The sequence below is a fragment of the Sceloporus undulatus genome, chromosome 2 (genome assembly GCF_019175285.1).
Source record: "Sceloporus undulatus isolate JIND9_A2432 ecotype Alabama chromosome 2, SceUnd_v1.1, whole genome shotgun sequence".
Classification (NCBI taxonomy): Eukaryota; Metazoa; Chordata; class Lepidosauria; order Squamata; family Phrynosomatidae; genus Sceloporus; species Sceloporus undulatus.
The window spans coordinates 187,850,062-187,874,693 of record NC_056523.1 but is presented as its reverse complement, the minus strand read 5'-3'; the positions used below and the strand labels follow the sequence as shown (position 1 = coordinate 187,874,693).

At 43.1% G+C, this 24,632-nt stretch overlaps 3 protein-coding genes across 4 annotated transcripts; 2 read left to right on the top strand and 1 right to left on the bottom strand.

Annotated features, from left to right (window-relative positions):
• Nucleotides 1–337: 337 nt before the first annotated feature.
• LOC121920904 (chemokine-like protein TAFA-1) lies at nucleotides 338–6,678 on the top strand. Of its 2 annotated transcripts, XM_042448183.1 has the most exons (5): nucleotides 338–387; nucleotides 3,280–3,434; nucleotides 5,207–5,347; nucleotides 6,258–6,382; nucleotides 6,588–6,678. In XM_042448183.1, exons 1-5 carry the CDS (start codon nucleotides 344–346, stop codon nucleotides 6,603–6,605), a joined length of 483 nt encoding a protein of 160 aa, XP_042304117.1. In that variant the 5' UTR covers nucleotides 338–343; the 3' UTR covers nucleotides 6,606–6,678. The 2 variants fall into 2 exon arrangements, with proteins under 2 accessions (XP_042304117.1, XP_042304116.1); XM_042448182.1 differs by lacking the exon at nucleotides 6,588–6,678 and having other exon boundaries at nucleotides 6,258–6,575.
• Nucleotides 6,679–7,920: 1,242 nt separating this feature from the next.
• On the bottom strand, nucleotides 7,921–16,232 carry TIMM17B (translocase of inner mitochondrial membrane 17B). The gene is made up of 6 exons (XM_042448184.1): nucleotides 16,092–16,232; nucleotides 14,536–14,635; nucleotides 11,871–11,934; nucleotides 9,781–9,909; nucleotides 9,561–9,671; nucleotides 7,921–8,618 (listed from the first exon to the last, which is right to left on the bottom strand). Exons 1-6 carry the CDS (start codon nucleotides 16,115–16,117, stop codon nucleotides 8,530–8,532), a joined length of 519 nt encoding a protein of 172 aa, XP_042304118.1. The 5' UTR covers nucleotides 16,118–16,232; the 3' UTR covers nucleotides 7,921–8,529.
• Nucleotides 16,233–16,798: 566 nt separating this feature from the next.
• On the top strand, nucleotides 16,799–22,707 carry PQBP1 (polyglutamine binding protein 1). Its single transcript, XM_042448181.1, has 7 exons — nucleotides 16,799–16,954; nucleotides 17,864–18,039; nucleotides 18,745–18,856; nucleotides 19,990–20,099; nucleotides 21,405–21,515; nucleotides 21,834–21,894; nucleotides 22,494–22,707. Exons 2-7 carry the CDS (start codon nucleotides 17,973–17,975, stop codon nucleotides 22,648–22,650), a joined length of 618 nt encoding a protein of 205 aa, XP_042304115.1. The 5' UTR covers nucleotides 16,799–16,954; nucleotides 17,864–17,972; the 3' UTR covers nucleotides 22,651–22,707.
• The last annotated feature ends 1,925 nt before the right edge of the window (nucleotides 22,708–24,632 follow it).

The following is a 24,632-nucleotide window of genomic DNA, read 5'->3' as shown; positions in this document are numbered from 1 at the left end:
GGACTATAAGGGAGAAGGATGAAGAGAGACAGTCAGCCTGTGGATCAGACTCACTCTCACACACGCGTTCTTTCACGGGTGTATCAGTCAAGCTCAGAAGCTGAAGAATAACCAGATTCCAAAGCTCACACAGACACCGCAACCATCTGCTAGGTTACAGAAGGAGGGCTGGGAGCCAGGACATTGGGTTCCATCCCCAAATCTGGATGGGAGAGCAGTTTGAGTTGCTAGTTTAGAAGGGGTTTTTGATCCAGATCAAAGCTGCCAAAAACAGTTCCTCTGGATTCAGGACTTTGTGCTCCACACTTCTCTTGGAAAGAGAACAGACAGAACAAAGAGGAAGATGCTGCAGGGCGCAAAGATCTCTTCCATGGCTGGGACCAAGAGGTAAGAGAACTTCAGCGCCAAGGACAGGGTCACAGGTAAGACTCTGTTTTGTACTGGATGAAGAATAGCAGGATCAGGAGAGAACTCATTTCTCAAGAATTCTGTAGCTGAAGTCTGTAAGTGTCCTGGTGTAACAGAGAAATCAAAGGCAAAAACAAGTAATATGTACCCTTTGCTGAGATCATTTATACAGTAATTTCTCAAACGATGGAGCTATTCCATTTAAATTAAGGATGCAGTAGCATGGAGTCGTGGTTTGAGTGTTGGACTACAACTCCAGAAACCAGGGCTTGATTCCCAACGGCCATGAAACCTACTGGGTGATTTTGGGCAAGTCACACTTTCTCAACCTCAGGGGAAAGCAATGGCATACCTCCTTTGAACAAAACATCCCAAAAAACCCCATGATAGGTTTGCCTTAGGGTTGCCATAAGTCAGAAACGAAGGTGCACACAACAACAACAACAGCAACAGCATTCCACTATAATGTGGCTGCTGACATCTTGTTAAACAAAGTTGGAAAGTTTATCCTATGCTTTAATATGACATTGCATCACCTCTTCTGTATATATGTCTCAAATAATTTGCACTGTCCTTTTTGTTAATTTGGGGTGCACAAATTCTGGGCAGAGAGCTGGAAAGAGTACTGAGGTGGCTGAGGAATCAGGACTGAACCCCTGATATTCTTGAGGCACAGATGAAATGCTTTCTGGTTAGGACTGAGGTCACTATTTTTCAGCCCAACCCACTTTCTAAGATTGCGGTGCACAAATGAAATGTAAAGATAAAGCAAGGAATAAAATATTTTTTAAATTTCTAACATCATTTATATAACATAATTTATCACTTACATTTATAGCTCCTCCAATAACCTCAAGCAGGGTACATGGCCCTCTTCTTCTCCACTGCACCTTTGCAACAGCCCTGCAATGTAGGTCTATCTGAGAGACTGTGACTGTCCCAAGGTTGCTTTGTGAATTTCATGGCCCAGTTTATATCCATCATGTTTTATCATTTTTTTAAAAATCTATGCGTTGTGGAGCTTACAGTGCAAGTTTTAACACAGGATGGGGAGGCAGGAGGAGAGGAAAGATAAGGGGAAAGGACTAAGGATACTTTTAAAACCAGGATATTCCCAGATGATTTTTGTTTTAATGGCTCCTGGTTCATTCTCATTCTGCAGCTGCATAAGTCAAGAACATCAGGAGCCTGACTACATGAGAGTAAATTTTTATCTAGTCCAGTATTAGGTGCCCAGAGTAAATGTTAAGATGCTCAATGAAAGACGGTCTACAAATGGAGTACAAGGGCAAACAGTTTTCTCCTGCTGTTTTTCTGGAGGTGTCACAATCACGGCACTGAAGGCAATTGACAGACATTATGTCCAGTAGTCTTTAGACTTCTGTACATCATGCAAGTACCATCTCTCCCAAAAGGCCTTCCAGAATGTAGCAGAGCAAAAGAGAACATCAGATTGTGGCAGGGCTTGGATTTAATTAGTTACTTTTTGAGGTAACATAGACCCAATGTAATGTCATGACTAAGGAGAAAGTGACTTTATTGGAGCAACAAGGAACAGTCTTTAGTTAAGTACCAATGTTGCTTTTTAAAAGGTAATTTTCAAGGTATGTTAGCCAGAATTTTTCAAACTGAATACAATTCTCTTATCAATACTTTAGTTTTTTTTATTCTAGAAAAAAAATAAGTAATTGCATATAAAATGCAATATACAGCAGAACAAACAACACAGTGAGTTATAATTCCAACCCTACAACAAGTAATAGCAGTGAAGACTCTAATGAGAATGAATTGCCTTTCAAAGTAATTTTCTAAGCTCTGGGCTGCATGCAATGGGAGTGGGCAAATGTGCAAGGAGCCTGGGACAATCAATTTCCTTTGCACAGGACACACTGCTGTGTTGTGGTGCACTAAAAGTCACGGCTAATGTTTTAAAAAACGGGGGGGGGGGGGGGTCTGGGAGACTGCAGGAGTGGGGTTCAGGGACTATATACTGTATACAGCCCAGCCCTGGTGCATGGTAAAAATGTATATGATTGTTTAGCCATTAAAGCTATTGTGTTCCAGCCTTGCTGTCTACCTTGAAAATACAGTACATTTGTCCCTCCATATCCGCTAGGATTAGGGGCACAAGACCCCTGTGAATATGGAAAAACCCCAAATAACAAAAATACTATGTTTTTACATGACAGGACACCTCTCTAGGAATCTCTAGGTCCTCCTCCAGTGCATCTCTGCTTCAACGTCCGACAGACACTGACCATAGAACTGCCCTGGAGGAGCTACAAATGCCTAGTAGAGTATTCTCTCCAGGAATCTCTAAGTCTTTGGGTGCAACTTTTAGTTAAAGTTGACCATAGAATTACACTGGAGGATCTAGATATTCCTAGAGAGAACATATTAATCAAATCTGTGAATAATCAAATCCTCAAATATGAAGGAATGAGTGTACTTATATCCTCACATAGCTTGCTTTTTAGAGATACAAAGTATGAGAGCAAGCTGAGATATCTTAAACCACGGCTAATCTGTGTCAAGCAAGGCTACAGGATTCAGACACATGTTCATCAATTGTGGGGGGGGGGGGTGTCCTAAAATGAGTTAAGGGAAATTGTTTTTTAAAAATAACATTTCAGTGGCTAAATTCTTCATATTTTAAGATCCTGAATTAATCCATAATTTTAGATCTTGAGAAAACTATACTGCTGCGTAAGAACATAGGAAGTATTGTATCAGTTAGAAATGTATAAAGATGTCCAAATACAGTACAAAATTAATTCAAGGCCACTTCTCCAAGACACAAGGATGAGCATTACTAGGTAAATCAGTCAACCACATTTTATCCTGATGTGGCTTTCCTTCTCTCCTCTCCAGATCTATCACAATGTGCCATTCTGCTCCGATAATCTGGATTTGTGTTGCTCTATTGTGTCAAAGTATCTGTGCTCAGCAGTTCCCCATTCACAATCAGCTGCACCATCATGAGCGGTATTGGTACCAGACCGGAGTGGATCAAATCCCAGTTATCAGTGAGTTGCTTCTGAGGAATGTTGTTTTGGAACATATTGTACAAACAAGATCATAGAATTGTAGAGTTGGAAGGGACACTAAGGGCCATCCATTCCAACCCCATTCTGCCATGCAGGAACTCACAATCAAAGCACCCCTGACAGATGGCCATGCAGCCTCTGCTTAAAGACCTCCAAGGAAGGAGACTCCATCACTCTCTGAGGGAGTATGTTCCACTGTTGAACAGCTCTCACTGTCAGGAAGTTCCTCCTAATGTTGAGGTAGTCATTAAGGCCTGTTACAGACAGCCAAAATAAAGCTGCTTCGAGTCACAGTGGAGGTATGGTGTTTCAATGATGCATGCGTCCTAAGACTCCAGAAGCCACACCAAAGCCACGCTCCGGTCCTTAGGGCTGGAGCGTGGCTTTGGTGTGAGTTCTGGACTCTTAGGATGCATGCATCATTGAAACACCATACCTCCACTGTGACTCGAAGCAGCTTTATTTTGGCTGTCTGTAACAGGCCATAGAAAGCTGAATTAGGTCTAAAGTCTATTTCACATTTATTGTCGACACAACTGTAACACTTTAATACCACTTTACCAGAGGTACAACAATAATAATAACCACTTTACCTGGCATGCCTTCAGCCTACAGAATTCTGGGACTGTAGTTCAGTGGGGCATTTATGATTCTCTGTCAGAAAGCTGTAGTGCCTCACCAAACTACAAACCCTAGGAGTTCACAGTATGGTGCTGTGGCAGATAGTGTAGTAGGGTTGTATTGTGTTGGTGAAAGCTAAAGTAAATTCATCCATGTTAAGAAATGATGATAAGCCTACAGCAAATACATTGACACCACTGTGTCTTGCTTACTAAGCAGTTCCAGTACCAAAAACAAAAAAACACAGTATATGTTTTATGCACACAGAGCCAAACAGAATTTCTAGACACTGTCGGTAGTTCTGGGTTGCAGAACCTTTGGCTCTCAACACATTTTGGATTACAACTCTTTACATTTCTCCTAATATGGAGAGTCCTGTGGGGCTGCTTGGGGTAGTAGGCCAAGACACCAGGGAGCAAAAATTCCTTCTTGCTGCTTCAGCTCCTCTATTCTCCAAAGTGTAAGGATGGTCTCCTCTGTGCCAGAGATGTGAATATCTCCTATAGTAAATGAAAACCTTTCTTTCAGTTCCACAGAGTAGGACTGCCTGTGTTGCAACTCTTTACATAAGCACAGAAAACACAGTATTGGGAAAAGATAGCGAGGGCAAGATGGGACTAGGCCCTTAGTCTGCATAATAAGCCATTGGAGTAGCTGACTAAAGTGGAAAGTACCATTTCAAAATACTGTATATACTCATGTATAAGTCTAGAAATTGTAGTCAAAAATTGACCTCCATTTTTTGATGAGTTGACATATCTACAGGTCAATGTAAATACTGTGCTTTAACTCTTATTTAAAAAAGGAGCCATCCCCTGGTAAAAGGCAAGAGAGTAATCTGTCCTGGAAGCACTGTCCCCCTTCTACTCTCTCATCCATCCAGCCTTTAGTGCGGACACAAAAAGTTACACCTGCTGGAATTTTGTAAGCTTTTTGCATTGTTTTCCTTTGCTTCATCCTTTAGATCCTTTGTTACATGTTTGTAGGTTATACCCAAAAGTTTGGCCCCAAAACCTGCCCTTGACTTATACAGTACATGAAGTTGACTTATGGTTGAGTATATATTGTATGTGGAGATTTTCAGAGTCTCCCTTCTCCAACCTTTTTTCTCTGCTTGGTGCCCATCCTAGGTGGAGGGACTTGCAAGGTGATCGCTGTCCGTCGCTGTTGCAACCGCAACCACATTGAAGAACGGTCGCAAACCATCCAGTGTTCCTGCCTTCCAGGGAAAGTGGCTGGGACAACCAGGGGCAAGCCTTCTTGTGTGGATAGTAAGTGTATGCTTGGAGCCACTGACTTGTAGCCCCAGAAGAGAAGGAAACCCAAGAGGATCAAAGAACAGCTAGGATCATTTGGATTCCTTTCAAGGAGGGACGAATATAGGAGAAAAAGGAAAGGGTTCTAGAATGAGAATACTGAAGGTGTATGTTGTGTCCTTTCAAAGAGAAGAATTGATATTTGCATAAGGACAAGGGTAATCATGCTATAGGATTCAGGCAAGGATGGTTTAAGAGGTTGGTGATTGCAATTCCAATTAAGAAATGGGCATTGCGAGAAGTGTCTCCCCTGAACAAGACAGGCAACAGTGACAGACTCAGTTTTCTAAAGGAATCTCCAGTGGCCATAGGGACTGCCAGAAATACAATAAATATCTTTTTGAAAAATCAGGAAGTGACTACAAGTCAATTTCTGACTTTGGACAACAGGTATTTTGATGTTGAACAGTACATGAGGCAATCTATGTGAGAGATGAAATAGGCACTCTTTCAGGATTTTGTGGGGATCAGAAAAAAGGCAGTCGGGGGAAGTCTAGAGTGGTCAAAGGCTATAAAAACAGCCTTGGGGGCACATCCCCCTCCCAAAGATTTAAATGATATCCTTGTGGAATTTTGATACTATGATCTGCTTCAAGTGCTTAAGACAGAGGAAGTCAGTTTTTACAGACCCAGAAAGGCCCAGCTCCTTGTCCCTGCTCCCACCCTATAAGCTCATCATGCTGTGGTGTCTGGGTAAAGTGGAGATGCCTTTTGAGATCAGGTCAAAGACAAAGCCCCACACTACAGAGGTGGATCAATTTTTGCCTCAACCATTTGATGTCCACTAAGTGGCAAGCTAGAAGTGCCAGTAAAAAGCTGCAGGAACAAGCAGTGGTGAAGACAGATGTTTCTTTCTACTTTGCAGCCTCCATTGTGACAGGAAAGTGGTGGTGCGACATGGAGCCCTGCCTGGTTGGAGAAGAGTGCAAAGCATTGCCAGATAATTCAGGCTGGATGTGCTCACTAGGGAACCGTGTCAAAACTACCAAGGTACCAGTCCTCCCCATCCCTCTCAAAGGTGAAACCCCTGCAAGGCACAATTGGGTACACCTTCCTTCTTCCTTTTTAGGCAAACACATTTTTAACCTGCCTTACAGGCCTGTGTGGGTTTTAGCCAGTTGGCCCCAAAGGACAAGGAGATGAGGCTTACTCCATCCCATCCTCTATTAATCACTTGGCCTGGTTTCTTTTTCAGATCCACCCCAGACACTGATGAAGTCTGCAACCACAAATATGTCCTAGGAAAGGTGTTTGATAACGGCTGAAGACTTCACTATGGATACTAGTTGGAAATGCAACTTCCATTATAACCAATGGGGAAGGCAGAAACACCATGGGAAGCATAGAAGAAAGTTATCTTGTTGCTGTACTGCTCCAGAAAAGATCAAGCAATCTTGAGAGGTCAGAAGCTGGCTTACAGATTGGGCTTTGGATACCCTTTCAAACAGTGGTGCTCCTCTTGGCTGTGGGCAGTGGAATCAGAGATCTCCCACCCTTATGGGAGGAAAGTAGCAGTTTCTCACACTTCACTACCCACTCTTCAATCTACATTTTAGCAAATATCTAAGTAAGTTCTCCAGGACTGAAGCCAAAGAGCCCGTCTGTATTTACATGGCAACATGTAATATATGCATGTAATACACATATTTTTAAAAGATCCTGAAATATAAATCCAAAGACCAGGGAATTTGCAGCCTGGATAGCATGCCGTGTCAGGCTTGATTTTATATAAAATACATCTGTGCTCTCATTTTAATAAGCATCACAGCAAACACATTTTTTAAAAAAAAGTGTATGATATAGCCCTCTATATACACACCATGTTTGCAGCCTTCTATATTAATGATATGGATGTGGGACCTGCTGGGGACCAGCATTAGAGTGAGCCCTTGCTTTACGCAGGGATCTGTTCTAGATTCCCCTGCGTAAAGCAAATTCCGTGTATGCTTGAGCCCCATTTAAATGAATGGGGCTTGTGTATGCGGTGGCGCAGTGGCGTGCACGCACCATGGGCACACACCCCATTAGTCCCTATGGGACACGTTGCCCCTTCCTCCCTGTGCGGCTTTCAGCGTATGCTGAAAGCCGTGTATGATGTGGGCACACTGTATAAAAATATGGCAAACAAAACTCTTTTTGAGGATCACAGGCAGCTTGGATTACATGTGTAGGTTCACACCAACCTGGCTTACAACTGTTTGGATACAGAATGATCCAAAATGGAAGATTGTTTCAACAGTAGAAACTGCAGGCAGATGTGAGTCTCTCTTTCTGTCCCTCCAATCTATCTTTTTAGTAACTTGAAAGATGCAGAAAATGTACCCAACTATATTATCAGAATAAATCTTGGATCCAAGACAGGCCTAGTCTAAAGACAACCTGTGAGCCATATTCTTATTTGGACCTACCAGAATGTCCTTTCTGCAGACTCAAGCAAAAACAGTAAGGGCATTACTGAGGATCATGTATGGCAGCAGGGCTGCATTTGGCTTGATTACCTTAGAGATCAAAAGACTGACCAAGAGAGGTGTATGTGAAGATACTGTAATCTTAGAACTTGAGATTCTTGCTACACCGCCAGAGATACAAGCTTGCTGCAATCATTCATGCCCTTACCTACAAGAGATGGGGAAAAGGCAGACTGCTCTGCCTACAGATTTTTCAAGTCAGCATGGAGGGACTCCAATATACAGAAAAAAAAGGTGCATGCTCACACACACACACACACACACACACACACACACACACACACACAAAAGCAGGTAGCCAGAGACAGCCCTTTTAAAGTTCTTTGTTACAGTCAATGAACCATTACCACACCCCTGGGACCTACAAGATGAGAAATTATTTGGGAGTTGTCCCTGTGTAGGATACTGCAAGGAACTGATCTTGAGGTGCATCACTTCACTGACTCAAGGTGTCATCCTCCCCCTCCCTGAGTGGTAGATAGTTCACAGCATAAAAACTCCCTAATCCTTCCCACTCTTTCTCCTCCCTGAAGAAAATTCTAGGAATCAAATCCATCACGGGCTTTGTTTGCTTGTTTCCGCTGCTGTGTGAAAGTCTCAAGGAGTTTCAGGGGGAAATTCCTGCCCTGTCCCTGCAAAAATCAGAAAGATCTCTGGCTCCAAACTGTTTCACTGATAATGTCCATAGCCTGGGTATCCTGCTGACGGTGATCCGTCCTTGGGAGGCAGCTGGCTGGGATCTTCTCCAAAGGGGTTGGCTGAAAAGTAAAGGGGAAGGAATTGTGAGTGACAGGCAAAAGACATGGAAGCAATTCCTTATGGGGTTAGGCAGCTCAAGATGAAGCCTTTTGGCTCAGAAAGTGAGGGGTGGGTGCTAAAATCCGGCTGGAAGTAGAGAGAGGTGGCTTTAGGTAAGGATGACTCAGTAACAAAGAAGTGAGAAAGCCTGACTTTTGAATTTTCTTGTTGCAAAAACACCAGTGAAAAGGAAGGGGAAAGGTGTCAGACACTGTGGGAAGGCAATTCAGCTTCTATACACGTTTATACAACCACTACCAAAATGCCTGTCACTGTGAGAAGTGGGTTGGATAAGGAGAGTGTATAAATTGCACAAATTGTCAGGGGAGAAGAGCAAGCACTAATCAAGCCCTATCTGCACCACAATGCCCATTAATGTGTGTGTGTGTGTGTGTGTGTGTGTGTGTGTGTGTTTGTGGAAGAAGAAATGGATATGTATTTGGTGCAGGTGCATTGCTCAAATGCAATGGAATCCCGACAATAACTTTTCATGAAGACAAGAAAGAAAGGTCAAACACCACTGCCCCACAGCAAGATCCTACTAACTCCTCACCCCCTACCCTACCATCAATTAATTTAATCATTACAATTCTATGATTCTACTGAAAAAAATTAAAAGGGATGAAAGGCTGTCTATCAGGAAAGCTTAAGCTGTGGCTTCTTGTGTTGGCACTGGGTGGGCTAGGTGATCTGTGACGTCCTTTCCATCTCTAGCACTGTGTGTTTCTAATCCATATATAATTGTTATTTCAGGATACAGACAGCAGGAAATGACAAGGAGCTTCCTGAAAAGATGTCTGCGCTCAGTAAAGAAGTCCTCCAAATGCACCCTTTGAGGAGACTCTGCAGTTCCTTGATGTTCTCCCCTGCTTGCAAGCCATTTTCCCCACATTAAGACTTACGGTTCTGGAACTGCTGGGCTGTGTACCTCGTCAGCAAAATCCCAACACCTTCTATCAGAGCAAGTAAGATGCCTCCCATCATGGCTGACCCAACCATGGCCAGGGGCCCACCTGAGAGAAAGCACACTCTGTTACAAACCCACAGTTCAGATTCATGCCACAGATGATGAAGGGAAAGGGCTGAGGAGCTACCTTTCCAGGGACAAGGACCATCACTTACTGCGTGATGCTAATACTGCCCCAGTGAGTGCCCCGCTGGTGATGGAGTTCCAAGGATCCTCCTTTCCCCGCATCTTCACCAGGCCACAGTCAATGGTGGAGAACAGCCCACCCCATACAGCAAAGCTGCCTGTGAGGAGAAAGAGGGAGAGCATTTGGATTCAGAGCCAGTCCCCAGTGGGCACCCAAAGAGATTAATACCCTGAGCCACACAACATTTTGCTTTCCATCATAAATGTATTTGATACACATAGTGAATTGTACTGAAACTAGCCAGCAGCTTGAAACACACTGGCAAAGAATTAGGTGGCATAGAGAGGGGGGAATATACAGATGCATGAGGGATTTACAGGCAGGTGAGTAGAGCCTGAACTCCTGAGGATAAAAGCCACTGCAGAACACAGATATTTCACCCTACCAAATAATGGACTAAATTTCAGAAACATTGTCAAGAACAATTCTTTGTTTTTATCTACAAAGAAATCTGCCTCATGAATTCAAGTTCTGCATAGGTTCTTGGACATTTTAGGCAACCAGAAGCAAATGGTGTAAAGAGTTTTCAAGCTGTGATATCCACAGCTATGGCAACATGTTCCTACCTCTCAGTTATGGAACAATCATCTCCAAAGTGCAACGCTTTTCAGAAGCCCAACAAATATGTAGAGAGATCAGAGGTATGCATCTGAGGAAGTAGACTTTAGTTTATGAAAGCTCATGCTGCCAACTTCTTTCTTTCATTTAGTCACAAAGGTCCTGCAAGATCTCTCTACATACTGATTCTAAAGACTAACACAGCTATATCTTTGAATTCTACCAAGCAAAACCCAACAAGCATAGCTGGCTTTCCCAAAACATTAGCTTCAGTGGCATTTTTATTTATTGGGGCCATCTGCCTTACTAGGACATTTACTGCACTGAATTCAGTAGAGCTTACCAGACAGCAACAATATTCTAGGATTGCAATGTGATCCTCCAGGATGGGAACAGGCTATAAAAATAACTACACTTGTCCCTCCACGTTTGCAGCTTTGACTTTTGCGGATCTTATTCACAGATTTTATTAATATGTTCTCTCTAGGAATCTCTAGGTCCTCCAGTGCAACTCTATGATTAACTTTAACCAAAAGTCACACTGAAGGACCTAGAGATTCCTACAGGGAATACTGTGCTAGGCATTTGTAGCTCCTCCAGTGCAGTTCTATGGTCAATGTCTGGCAGATGTTGACCAGAGAGTTGCACTGGAGGGTCTAGAGATTCCTAGAGAGGTGTTCTCTCAGGTAAAAACATAGTGTTTTTGTTATTTGCACATTCATGGGGTTCCTGTGCCCCTAACTCCAGCAAATGTGGAGAGACGAGTGTTTATAGGACAGACTCCAAACCAGTACTCCACCCAACACTCCATCCCCCCTTCCTTTGGCCAGTAGTTTATTTATTTAAATACAGTGGTTAAATGCCTGTACTGCAGCCACTCACTCAAAACCATAAGATTGTGAGTTCAATACCAGTGAAAGGGCTCAAACTTAACTCAGGCTTGCATCCTTCCGAGGAGGTCGCTAAAATGAGTACCCAGCTTGTTGGGGGCAATTTTAGCATACAGTTGTAAACCGCTTAGACACTGTTAGTTCCGTATGAAGCGGTATATAAATGAAGCTGTTTGTTTTGTAAAGTAAATTAATTTATACCCCACATTTGCTCCAAAGAGCACATAGTTCCCTCTTGGAAGAGAAATAAAATGATTAACTCTAATTTTATCCTCATAGTAACACAGAGAGAAAGGATAGGCTCAGGTGTGGAAGAGAAGAAGACAGAGGTTGCTCTACTGTCATATGGGCTGTATCCGCACTGAAAAAAATAATCCAGCTTGACACCACTTTAACTGCCATGTCTCAATGCTATGGAATTCTGGGAACTGTAGCTTGTTGATGCACCAGATCTCCCTATCTTTATCCAGCCCATTAACTTTGACCCTGCCTGTTCCATAAAAACAAAGTACATTCCCATTCTCCCTCACTCCACAATCTGTCTGCCCATGTATAGATTCATACTGTTTCAACACACACACTGTCCAAGGAGCTGTGACCCTTCCCTTACCTCCAATCTGAGGTGCTCTGACCCTGATAGCATTAATACTGCCTTTGAACCGATGCCTGACACCCTAGAAATGAAGAGAAAGAAAATTCACTTGATTCATGGGGCTCCTTGACTTATACAGAGGGGTTAATAAACTCAAAAGAACTATAGGAGTGAGTTTCAACCACGTGTTGTTCAGGATATAGAAAATTGCAAAAAGGATGGATCAGTAGGGAACCAAGACAACCCAATATAATAACATCATGATCTCCAAGCCCTATGATACACGCCACAGTTTCCAAATACCAATGTTACTGTGGAGCTATAAACCAGTATTCCCCATGGGACTAAGCTCTGCACTGTTCACTGCTAGTTTTCAAGCCATCAATTGACCTCTGTTTCAGCTAACCAATGCAACTGCTCTCTCTTCCTGTGCTTCATGCTAGGAATGAGTATTCTACTCCCAACAATAAAGAATGATTGTCTAAAATGTTGTGAGTTAGTGACTTCCAAGATTTACTGATATATCAGGGACCAGTTTACAACTTCCAGTTTGACCAGAAGAATAATGTAATTTGCTTGCTTTCTTACATATACAGTGGTGCCTCGGGTTACGAAAATAATTCGTTCCGCGGCACCGTTCGTAACCCGAAAAGCCTTCGTAAGCCGAAAACCCATAGGCGCTAATGGGGAAAACAGCGCTGGAGTTTTTTCGTAACCCGAAAAAACTTTCGTAACCCGAAACAATAAATCCCTATGGGATTTATTCGTATCCTGAAAAATTCGTAACCTGGGTATTTCGTATCCCGAGGTACCACTGTAACATAAGGAGTGACTCAGTGAAATTAGTTTTAGAAAAGACAGCAAAACAAAACAATACAAAAAACTGCTTCACACAAAAGACATACTGTAATAATCTTACGAAATTCCTTGTCAAAATGATGAGGTATTAGCAGCTGCAGCTGTCCTGCAGAAATAATGCAGTTTGACAACACTTCAATTGCCAAGGCTCAATGCTATGGAATTCTAGGATTTGTAGTTTTGTGAGATATTTAAGCTTCTCTGTCAGAGCTCTGATGCCACAACACACTACAAATCCCAGAATTCCCTAGGATGTAGTCATGGCAGTTAAAGCAGTACCAAACTGCATTAATTCTGCAGTGCAGATGCAGCCAGCAACAGCTTGGAAAAGTAACTTCTTGGAGTACAATTCTTAAATCCCCAGTCAGTATGGCAACTGGCTGCAGGATTCTGGGAGTTATAGTCCAAAGAAAGCAATCTTCCAAGGTCTCCTTTTCTTCATTCAATATTGTTGTGTGAACTTCAATCAGTCTTGGGGCTATGACTGAGCCTGGGCCTTTCTGTTCATCTTTAAAATCATACAGTATGGGCTTCTCAGTTTTAATTTTATATAATTATTATTAACAGACTTATAAAAGTTTGTGTATACAGGTTTTTCAGTGTTAAACCCTGTGTTTTTAATTTTGATGTTGTTGTGACCATTGTTTATTGCTATATATATTTTTCTGGATTGTATTGCCTTACATTCTTTTTTGTATCCAAGAGCATGAACACACCGGCACAATATGTCAGCTTGGGCGTGGTGTTGGGGAATGGCATTTAGATGACACACGCACCAATGCCACCCCCAAGGCAGTGTCACGCCACCCCTTGACTAGACAGTGGACACTTGTGGCATGCTGCATGCCACAAGAGCACTAAAAAGCCGGCGCCGTGGCAGAAAAAACCGCCCTTTTTCTACCTTAAAAAGAAGTGGCATGTTGTCACTCCTTTCTGAGCTGTAAAACGCCAGATCGGGGCCATGGTGTGTGGATGCTGTGGCCCTAAAACAGCACTTAAAGGGGCAGTGTCAAGCCACCCCTTTAGGATTGTTTGTACTGGTCCAAAGTTACTGTTATGCCTGTTTATTGAAAGCTACTCCAAAAGTTAGTTTCTTGTGGAACAGCATACAAAAGCCAGTAAATAAATAAATATCCTCATCTTGTGTATTTAACAAAGAGCAGTGGAAGGATATCAGAGTTGACAAGGACTACCTATGGTTTTGCAGGAAGACAGGGGTGTCATGCAGAGTAGTGAAACATATAGTGTGAGCCTCTGAAGCTAGATATGCTGAGATGGCTAGTTCAGTGGAAGCTTGAAGCTGTCTCATACCAGTAGCACTTCCAGGGTTAGAATCAAAAAGCCAGATAGGACCGAATAATCTCAAAATATTAGATCTCCCCAATTTAATCAACAATAGCCATGGGGCGACACAAACAACAAAATTGTGGCTTATATACCATAATCTACACTACAGAATATCAGGAAAAAAGTAAAGGTATCTTGGAAATATCTAAAAAAACCCCTTTATCATAAACACACATGCATGCAGACAGACAAGTAGATTAACTAACAGAAGTAAAAAAATAAAACAAGCAAAACATGTGAGAACTCCTGTTGGTTTGTTTTTTAGTCATGTGTCTGTGTGTGTGAGTGTATTCAAAGATCATTTATGACATAAATTGGTTGTACAACACGAACCCTTTCTCAGTCATCCTTTCAATAAATCTGCAAGGTCTGTCAGAATTACCATCTTCATTTCTTTCCCTAAAACAGAACTGGGGGGACTTTAGCAGTACATGACCTACTTGCTTAAAAACCCCAAGAAGTTGGGACTTGAACTCACCACTGGAGCGTTGCGGAAGCCTTTCACAGCCTGGAAGACACCCCCACCAATCATCCCCATGGTGAAGGCGCCACCACAGTCATCCACAATCCGCCAGGGGCTGCCAGAGGGAAAGAGAAGGAAAGTTATGGCAGGCTGCTAAATAATCATATCAGCATGAAATGGGGGGGGGGGACACTAGGACTGGTACTGTGAGAAGAACATCCTTGGGGAACTGACAGCAACTAATCATATGGGAAACTGGATTAGATTCAAAGGAAGGTGGCGTGCAAACTGGAAAAACAAACACTAATAATTTAAGGTATGGAGATGACACCATACTATTAGCAGACATTAGCAAAGACTTGGAACAACTCGTGAGGAAAGCCAAGGATGAAAGTGCTAAAGCAGGCTGAACATTACAAGTGAACATTTAGCAAAACTAAATAAATGACCACACATGATTTACACCACTTTAAAGTGGGCAATGAAGACATAAAGTGGATCATGAAGACCTGCTGCAGCCAAGGAAGACTATGCCAGTGCCGCTTCTAAGCTATGGAATGACCTACCAAAAGAGATACGTCATATTACTACATTTGATGCCTTTAAGAAGGCTGTCAAGACAGATCTCTTCCGGCTGCCTTTCCCTGACTAACCATCCCGCTGTGTTGAGGTGGTTTGGCTTTGTTTGCCCTAAGATGCCGCATTTTAATTATGTTTATCAATTATGTTTATTGAATTAATGCTGTTTAGTTTTATAATAGGAGGGTAAGGGGATTGTGTGATTTTTAATTATGTCTGTATGTATGATATTTGTTGATGGTGTTTTTTATTGTTGTAACCCACCTCTTGATCCTTTTGGGAGAGGTGGGTTATGAATAAATTAGTTATTACGTGTTGTTGTTGTTGTTATAATAACAAAAATAGTCAAAGATTTCCTAACATTTACATTTGCCTCGACCTTGGCTCAGTCGTTGCAGTAATTAAAATGGAGAGTGCAGCCAAGACTTGGAAGGGCGGGGAGGAAGGGGCCTGACACAGTCTTCAAGCGTAAAGACCTTTCCTTGGATACCCAAGTCAGGATCATCTCTGTATGCCACCCTATTTCCAGTTATGGTTGTCAATTCATTCTCAATGTCCCTAAAGCAAACTGAGCCAGAACTCTCCCTAGGAATGGCCAAACTGAAGCTGTCGTACTTTGGACACACATCCTGAGAGGGCAGGTGGCTCGTTTAAAGAGAGCACAATGGTCCAAAGCACACTGCTGAAACAACCCAGTTTGAGACCGCTTTAACTGCCCTGGCTCAATGCTAGGGAATTCTGGGAACTGTAGTTTTGTGCGCCATTTAGCCTTCTCTGTCAGAGGGAGCTTTGGTGCCACAATGAACTACGATTCCCAGGATTCCCCAGCACTGAGCCAAGGCAGTTAAAGCGGCCTCAAAGTGGATTGTTTCTGCAATGCGGACGCCTCATAGGCTAAGAGCGAGCAAGCACCAGCCCCCGCTTTATTTGCAAGGGCAGGGCAACAATAGCAGCAGCAACGCCTCAATTCCCTTCCCACCGTCCGCTGTTACCAGGGTTCGCGGGCATATTCCTCCATAGCTCCGGCCGTAAGCAATGCGGGTCACGTGAGGAGGAGAGCTGCCTGTGATTGGCTGCTAGGGATCACGTGATGGAAGGCTCCTCCGCTTTAGGCCGTTGGTGCCGACCATAGAGATAGGAAAAGTAAAGAACGAACATACATTGTTGTATTATTTTTAATGGAAACCAAGACTGAAGAAGCCCGTTGAAATAGAAACGTTTCATATGTTGCGTTGGAAGTTATTGCGGTTGTTGTTTTGTGCCTTCAAATCGTTTCCGACTTATGGCGACCCTACCGTGGGCTTGTCTTTTCTTCAGACGGGCGTTTTACCATTGCCATCCTCTGAGGCGGAGGGAGTGTGATCCCTGCATTGGGAATTACAGGGGAGGAAACTGGGTCCGTTTGAAAAACGAATAGCAAAGGTAGACTCTGATAAGGGGTGTGTATGACTCTATATTTTTATCTCTATGGGAAAAAAGGCAGCCATTTCTTAGATTGCATCCAGCACCTCTTCCCTTCGGGAAAGAAAGCCCGTCTCTGATAGGCTAAGAGGAGCTTAAGGAGTGGGCTCACATACGAGACCTTCATTGTGATTGGTCAAGTTTCGCTCTATCATCAATTCTAATAAGGAGGGCGAGGGTGGACATTGATGCCGTAAGGCGAGCTCTGATAGGGTGAGGTTTGGGGTTGCGTCACGTGTCAGGGGAACGAGGTTGCCGTGTAAACTCTCGGGGACGGTGGCTGCGTAGGACCAAAACGGATTGGGTTTTGGGAAAGTCGGCTTGGTTAAGATAGAAACAAGGCATTCCGTTGCGGAACTCAGGAGTGGGCTTTTCCAAACAGTGAGGATTTGAGGTAGGAGGAGGCCCTGTTTTGCAGAAGGGTGGGAGTCCTGGAACTAAACCCCAGCAGAGACCAAGCAAGGGCCCGCTGTAATGGAGATTAGGTGCCAAAAATCTGGTTTTATAAGGAAAGCTTAAGTGCTTATAGATCTATCTCCTGTTTTTAAAAGGATGGGGACTGCAGTTAGTTTGGGGTTTACTGGTAGGTAGGTATCGTCATCTAGGTCGCACATGCCTTGTTCTTTGTTGTTCCGCAGTGCCACTGAATACAGATAGAAACACAACTACAAATAAAGCACAGTACAGCTTTGCCTGTGAGTAATAGGCTTAAGCAGTTATTACTGCAGTGTGATGCAGCAGCTAACAAGGCCAATGCGATTCTAGGCTGCATCAATAGAAGTATAGCGTCTAGATCCAGGGAAGTAATAGTGCCACTCTATTCTGCTTTAGCCAGGCCTCACCTGGAATATTGTGTCCAGTTCTGGGCACCACAATTCAGAAAAGAAGTTGAGAAACTGGAGCGTGTCCAAAGGAGGGTGACTAAAATGGTGAAGGGTCTAGAAACTATAAGGCCTATGAAAAGAGACTTAGGGAGCTGGCTATGTTTAGCTTGGAAGGTGAAGAGGTGATATGATGGCCCTGTTTAAATATTTGAAAGGATGTCATGTTGAGGAGGGAGCAAGCTTGTTTTCTGCTGCTCCAGAGACTAGGACCCGGAGCAATGGATGCAAGCTGCAGAAAAAGAGATGATGGAGTAGTGTCTGGTTCATTATGTAGATCCCAGCGAATGATAGCTGTGATGAAGGGAAGCTTCAATATGCAGAAGGGATGTATGCTCTCTTTCCTGTAGGTTTTATTGCTGCACTTGCATTTAACCAATGAATCATTTTGTTCTAACTGTGGCTTTCTTTTATTTTGACAGACCCTCAAGCCATTTAGCCTCGGATCAAGGCCCTGGAACTGTTACAGATTGCTGTGGATCCCCTGTAGAAGAGAAAATTCTCCATCTTCTCTAGGTTGAATTATCCTTGATGCCGTTGCCAGTGGCACTGCAGTCTCGCCTGGCTAGGAGAGGCCTGCTAAAGCATGTGGAGCCTGGTAACTATTGAAATATCCTTTGCTCGCAAGATAAGGCATGTGTAAAAAGGGCTCCAGGGTGGGAGGCCTATGGCCCTCCAGCTTTTATTGACTCCAGCACCCATCAGCCTAGCTGATAGTCAGAGTTGATTGGAATATTTGTCAGGAGAGCACACCTTTAGATTTAAAAGGCAATTTTAAATTTAGAGTTTAAAATAGTTATGATCAACTTGTAGTTTGGTAGAGTAGTCCTAATGCCAAGGCATTTCAGATTCTATATGGACTGCTAAAAAGACAAATAAATGGATCGTAGAACAAATTAAATCTGAACTTTCCCTGGAAACCATGATGACTGAACTGAAGCTGCTGTACTTTGGCCATAAGATGAGAAGACACAACTCACTATAAAATACATTAATGCTTAATATGGTGAAATGCAGCAGGAAAAGAGTAACACCACATTCCAGATGTCTAGACTAAGTCAATGAAGTCATGGCTGCCCTGAGTCTATAAGACCTGAGCAGAGTGGTTGATGAGAGCATCATTGAGGTCTCCCATGCTTAGTGTCTCCATAAGTCAACAACAAAATTAACAACAGCAACCAGAATGGATCTTTGGTTCTCTAGTAAAGTTGGCAGGTGTTCTGGCTCATAAAATTTAAACACGTGTTGCAAGTACATTTTTCTAAGCCTGACTCTCCTCCTTACCTGACCTTTTCTCCATCAGAACCAGAGGAGGAAATTATTGCAGAAGATTATGATGATGACCACATTGATTATGAAGCCACTAGGATTGAGAACTTGCCTCCAAACTGGTACAGAGTCATTGATCCTGTCTGGTAAGAACAGATGCTGTGTGGAGTTCAGTATCTCCTTCCTCAAATGTTTGGTTTGTGTGTTGTTGTTTTTTTAATCAGAATGCTTCTGGTTTATGTTTACAAGGTTGATACTAGTGTTCAGCAAAGTGAATATATCACCAGAGCTTGGAACAGTTACTTGTTTATTATTCTTCACTGAGGTCCAAAACACACTGCAGAAATAGTCCGGATTGAGACTACTTTAACTGCCCTGGCTCAATGCTAGGGAATTCTGGGACCTGTAGTTTTTTGAGACATTTAGCCTTCTGTGTCAGAGTGCTCTAGTGCCACAATAAACTACAGTTTCCAGGATTCCCTAGCATTGAGCCAGGGCAGTTAAAACAGTCTCAAACTGGATTCTGCAGTGTATTTTCGACCTAAATTATCCTGGGGTAGTTCTGTATTCCAGCCTTCCTTCACTCCCAATGCCTGTGCAGAAGATTTCCTGGCTTATCTTCCCAGCAGCCTTGTGAGGTAAGCTCACCCAGGGAGGTTTGTGACTGAACAGGGATTTAAACTTGTCTCTCCCCAGTCGAAGCCCAAAACAATAACCGTGATATCATACTATTCTTGTAATAATATCTTATTGATGTGTAGGGATTCTGATTTACATTTCCAGCTATGGGGCTGTTCACATCCGAGCTGCAGCCACTGCACACCGCAGCCCCGATCTGGCCTTTGCAGGACGCAAAAAGGAGTCACAAAAAGCAAAGGGTGCAATAGCTGTAGCGCCGTGGCTTTATGACACTCCTTTGGCGCTGCGTCATGTGGCCACTATGCCCCGACTCCGCCCCCAAGCTGGCCTTTAAGGCCAGTCTGGAAAGGGCCTATGACTGTTGGCACAAGAGCTGGTAAAAGTTACTTTTTGGACTACAACTCTCAGAAGCTGCTACCATGGATTTCCAGTCCAAAAAAATATTTCCCCTGATCTCTGGCCATCCCTCTTGTGGCTGGAAATGGAAGGTTCCTTCCCAAGAGTTGCTTTTATCCCCAGAGGCACCTGGAACAAATCTGGAATGTTTCACTATTCCCAAAGTACAGGGGTGCTCTTGATGTCTAGAAATATTAGCATGAAGCCATGGCATTAAATGTATGAACCCATCGTCTCCCCATAGCGGCCTCCCTTACTACTGGAACATAGAGAATGATCTGGTTTCATGGCTTTCACCCAATGATCCCAACTCTGTGGTGACCAAAGCAGCCAAAAAATTGAAGAACAATTTGGGTGAGTTTTTCTGTCTTTGCTTTTGGAAGCCATGTGCCAATTTGAGTGGGATGGCATAGGGGGTTGGGAACCAGCTTAAGAGGGCAGCATTGACTTCTTCAAGGGACACAAGACTGGGTTCTAATTCAGGAGTGGGAACCATATGGCCTTTTAGTTATGCTGGGTAAGATTGATAGAAGTTGCAATCTCAACATATTTGGAAAGCCCCAGGTTCCCCAGCCCTGTGATTATTGAGCTGACCTATGATGATTGGAGTGAACACATGATTAAGTTATGAGGTATATATTACTTTGCTGTTATCTGCATAAGAAGCCGCAGGGATAATATGAGGCATGGCTTTTTTGTGGCACAGTAAGTTTTTGTGTTGAGGAAAGGGTCATTTATTCTCACCTACTTTCCTAGTAATCTCAAAACTGTAAGGTATCAACTTATCTATCATTTTGCATTTTAAAAGAAATATTTGGCTGGTGTTTCTCTTTGTAAGTTATACAGTACTATTGAGCAAATTACTCAGACTTGTTGGTTGAGGAACAAGAGATAACTAGAGCCATATGATTAAAAATTGTAGACTCTAGACCAAGAGTGGGGAATATGGGGTCCTTAAATTGGACTGCAACGCCCACTACCCTTCAGCATTAGCTATGGTGGCTAAAGCTGTTGCAGGCTGCAATTCAACAGCATGTAGAATGCCTGATAAAACAGAAGGCTATTGGAATACTGTAGTTCCTTATCTGCTTTTGGAAGGGAAGAGAACTGTAAAGTGCCTGCTGAAGGATCATGGGAACTGTAGTGTGACAACACCTAGAGCAGTGATGGTGAACCTTTTACAGACCGAGTGCCCAAACTGCAATCCAGACCCCACTTATTTATTACAAAGTGCCATGTCCCCCTGGCTTTCTAGTAAGAAACTCTGGCAAACTCTGTGCTAGGGTGACAGCATGTGTGCCCACAGAGAGGGCTCTGAGTGCCACCTCTGACACGCGTGCCATAAGTTCGCCATCACTGACCTAGAGGGTCATATTTACCAGAAGATTTACATGATGAAACTCTCAAGTGAAGTAATATTAAATGGCACCTCAGCACATACCAGCTTAACCCATTTTAAAGATTCTTAAGTGTGGCAAATAACAACCTGCCAACACACTGGGTGATTTTCAAGACCGTGGACAAACATAAATTTGAGATCTCACCATGTTTATGAAGAAGGGGGGGGGGGTATAAGAATCTGCTTCAAGTCTGTAGGGTCAAGGGTAGGCTGAAAGCGAAGATCTTGGACCTAAAATGCAAACCACATTAATCTCTCAGATGCTGAGGAAAAAATAGAGCGCTCCCATGAGAAGGTGGAACGGGAAGATGTGAAGGAACGTCGGTACCACAGACGGGAGGAGCTAGCCCCTTACCCCAAGAGTAAGAAATGTAAGTGCAGCTGCCTTCTTGTGGTGAGATGCATCCAGCTGACTCCAAGATATTACTTGATCATTACATACCCTTTGAAGCAGAGTTTCTGGGGGCCCTTTGCCCTTGAGAACTTACTAAGACAAAAGTAGAGAACCTCTGAGGTTTAGGACATCAACTCGCATCAGCCACATCAATCATGACCAATGGTAAGGGACTGAGGGAATTGAAATCCAGAACATTAGAAGGGTCAAAGCTTCCCCAGCCCTGCAGTAGGTTAGAGGGAAAAGTTCGAAGCGATGAAGGGTGTCTTGCATTTATCTTGTCTGACCTTTGCAGCAAACCGGAAGGATGAGGAACTCGACCCCATGGACCCGAGTGCATACTCTGATGCTCCTCGGTGAGTCTGCTCAGCACCACAGGTTCAGGCTGTCCCATTTGAGCTCAATGCCCAGAAGAAAAATTAATAGAGGATAACTGGTAGATCACAAGCAGGCATCCTAGTGTGTCCAGTTTAAGTAGTATATTGCAGCTTCATACTTTTAACAGTGAAATGTGTTCAGGCACCTGGGACTCTCAAGTCAGCAGGCCTTCTCAGATTTTAACAAGTATTGCCATTACAGTTTCAAGTGTCTACAACCACTAGGCACTAGAAACTTGCTTTTTAATATGAAAACGCATAGTCTTAGAAAGTTGAATTCTGTCCTAGATATATTCCATAACATTGCACATGCCCATGTGTACAGCATTATTGCTGGGGGGTTTCTCCCCCCCCCCCCCCCCCCCGTTCATAGACTTTTTGAGTGTCTTGTGCCATTTCAAAAAGTCTTCAAACTCTAGGAATCTAGAAACCAAGCAAGAGAAATACTGCAATCCAAGCAGGAAAGGTCAAGAGAGACTTGGACTAAAGGGTTGTGATGATGGAATAGAAAACAGGCAAGACGGAGGGTCTGGTAGAGCCCATATATTGTTTCTAACTTCTTCTTTCTCTCTCTCAAGGGGAACTTGGTCCACTGGGCTGCCCAAGCGAAATGAGGCCAAGACTGGAGCAGATACCACTGCAGCTGGACCACTATTCCAGCAGCGTCCTTATCCAAGCCCCGGTGCTGTCTTGCGGGCAAATGCTGAAGCTTCCCGGGCCAAGCAGCAGGACTGAGAGACTCATCCCCCCACCTTCCCTAATATATTTTATAATAAAGCTATAGGAAAATCATGTTGGGGTAGAGTCAGTATGTGCCACAAGAATTTATTACAGAGATCAGAGAGGCTCTATGACAGTGATAGATAGCTGGCTTCCCAGTTGCTAGGGCTACTGGGAGTTGCAGTCCAACAACACCAGGGAGGCCCCATCATTTCCACCCCTGCTCTGCACTAACATACCTGCCTCTTCCAAGCAGGAGGTACTGCTGCAAGACAGAGTGGGATGAATTAGGACTGTTTTAGGATTTTGCCAGTCTCACTGATTTCTTCTTCTTCTTATTATTATTATTATTATTATAGCTTTTTACAAACATAGACCACACATTACACAGTACCCAATACAGCAATTCGACATATCTTCCCCATCTCCCTCTCCCCCTCCAACCCACCCTAGACACTCAAACAAATACAATACGTGTCCCTCTTACGAAACTATAAAAACATTTAACATATATCTTACTTCCTGCTCCTTGCCGCATTGCAAAAAGTTTTATCTCCTTTCCTTTCTTTTAGTTAATCATGAATTTTCCTTCTTATGTTCACTTCACATCATATAAGGTAATTCCTTCAAACTATAACATTCTACTTTCTGTCATTTTGATAATACCGCCTTTAGCATTCAGTTATTAAGTAATTTTGATCTTCCTTCTGGTAAGTGATGTTCATTATTCTTATTTACCATCACTTATATCCTGATTTTTTATTTAATCTCACTGTTCCCTTTTACGAGGTTACACCAGTATTGCATTCTTCCATTTTTCTCTTATAAATCTATAGAAAATTTCCCATTCTTTCCCCACATCTTCTTCTGTTTTGTTTTTAATCCAGCATGTCAATTTGTCAATTTCTGCAACCTCAAGGACTTTTATCATCCACTATTACATTGGGGGGGCTTCTTCCAACTTCCAGCGCCTTGCATAGGTTATTCTTGCACATGTGAAAAGATAAAATAACAATTTCCCCAATTCTTTATCCAACTGATTTCTTGACTTAACAGGCACCCTGAAAGGTGCCTCTATTTCTACCTGCAATTCTTTTTTTTTTCTTTCCCCACCTCACTTATAAATATAAAAAGCTGCCAGTGATTCCCAAACTCTGGCTTTCCAGGTGTTTTGGACTTCGGCTTCCAGAATCCCAGACTATTGGCCAAGATGACTGAGGCTTCAGGAGCTGAAGTCCAAAACAACTGGAGGACCAGAGCTTGGAAATCATTGCATCTAGGTCCTCTTCCATCAGTGTAATGTTTTTTCCCCCAAAGATTATTGCCAATATCCTACATCAACTACTTAGTTCCATATTTGTTGTTAAATAATGTCTCCTGCCCTGACCCCCTCCAAGCCCATCTTAAAAACCAGCAACTGCATTGAGCACATAAATAATAATAAGCTTTATTTGTATACTGCTTTTCCTTCTTGATCAAAGCGGTTAGTTAGTTCAGCTCCCAGTCAGGGTGCAAGGAGGAGGATGCTTCCAGATGCCTCCCACTAATGCAGGAAGTTTCACAAGGACTTGCTGTAGATGTCCTGTTTCTGATCATCACAGCCTTGCCTGCTGGCGGGAAGAGGCTGGAAACACATCTTCCTTGTGCGCTGATCAGCAGCTGAAAGTCCTCCTTTACTTCATGCAGATGATGGGTTTTGAGGGGGCATTTATGGTCATGGCAACAGTCATGTATATAGTCTTACAGAATATAGAGTGTGCAAATGAATCTTGTAGCACCTTTGACACTTAACTGAGAGAACAAAGTTGGCAGCATAAGCTTTGGTAGACTTAAGTCTACTTCCTCAGATGCATAGTGTGACGTGCCTAGCAACAGATTTCTATAAGCAGGCTCTATGTTTCAATAGCAATGGAAATGCAAAACTTGTGGGTATGGTGATGAAGTGACAAGTTCAGTTTTAAAGATGGGAAACAAAGGCAGAAGGAAGGATATTACTT

Coding starts and splice junctions, on each gene's coding strand:
- LOC121920904 (XM_042448182.1), top strand. CDS start 344: ATGCTGCAGGGCGCAAAGATCTCTTCCATGGCTGGGACCAAGAG. Junction 388..3,279: donor TCCATGGCTGGGACCAAGAG/GTAAGAGAACTT, acceptor TCTCCTCTCCAG/ATCTATCACAATGTGCCATT. Junction 3,435..5,206: donor GGATCAAATCCCAGTTATCA/GTGAGTTGCTTC, acceptor TGCCCATCCTAG/GTGGAGGGACTTGCAAGGTG.
- TIMM17B (XM_042448184.1), bottom strand. CDS start 16,117: ATGGAGGAATATGCCCGCGAACCCTG. Junction 9,910..11,870: donor CAGAGCACCTCAGATTGGAG/GTAAGGGAAGGG, acceptor TTCTCCTCACAG/GCAGCTTTGCTGTATGGGGT. Junction 9,672..9,780: donor GGCAGTATTAGCATCACGCA/GTAAGTGATGGT, acceptor GCTTTCTCTCAG/GTGGGCCCCTGGCCATGGTT.
- PQBP1 (XM_042448181.1), top strand. CDS start 17,973: ATGCCGTTGCCAGTGGCACTGCAGTCTCGCCTGGCTAGGAGAGGCCTG. Junction 18,857..19,989: donor AGAGTCATTGATCCTGTCTG/GTAAGAACAGAT, acceptor GTCTCCCCATAG/CGGCCTCCCTTACTACTGGA. Junction 20,100..21,404: donor AAAATTGAAGAACAATTTGG/GTGAGTTTTTCT, acceptor TTAATCTCTCAG/ATGCTGAGGAAAAAATAGAG.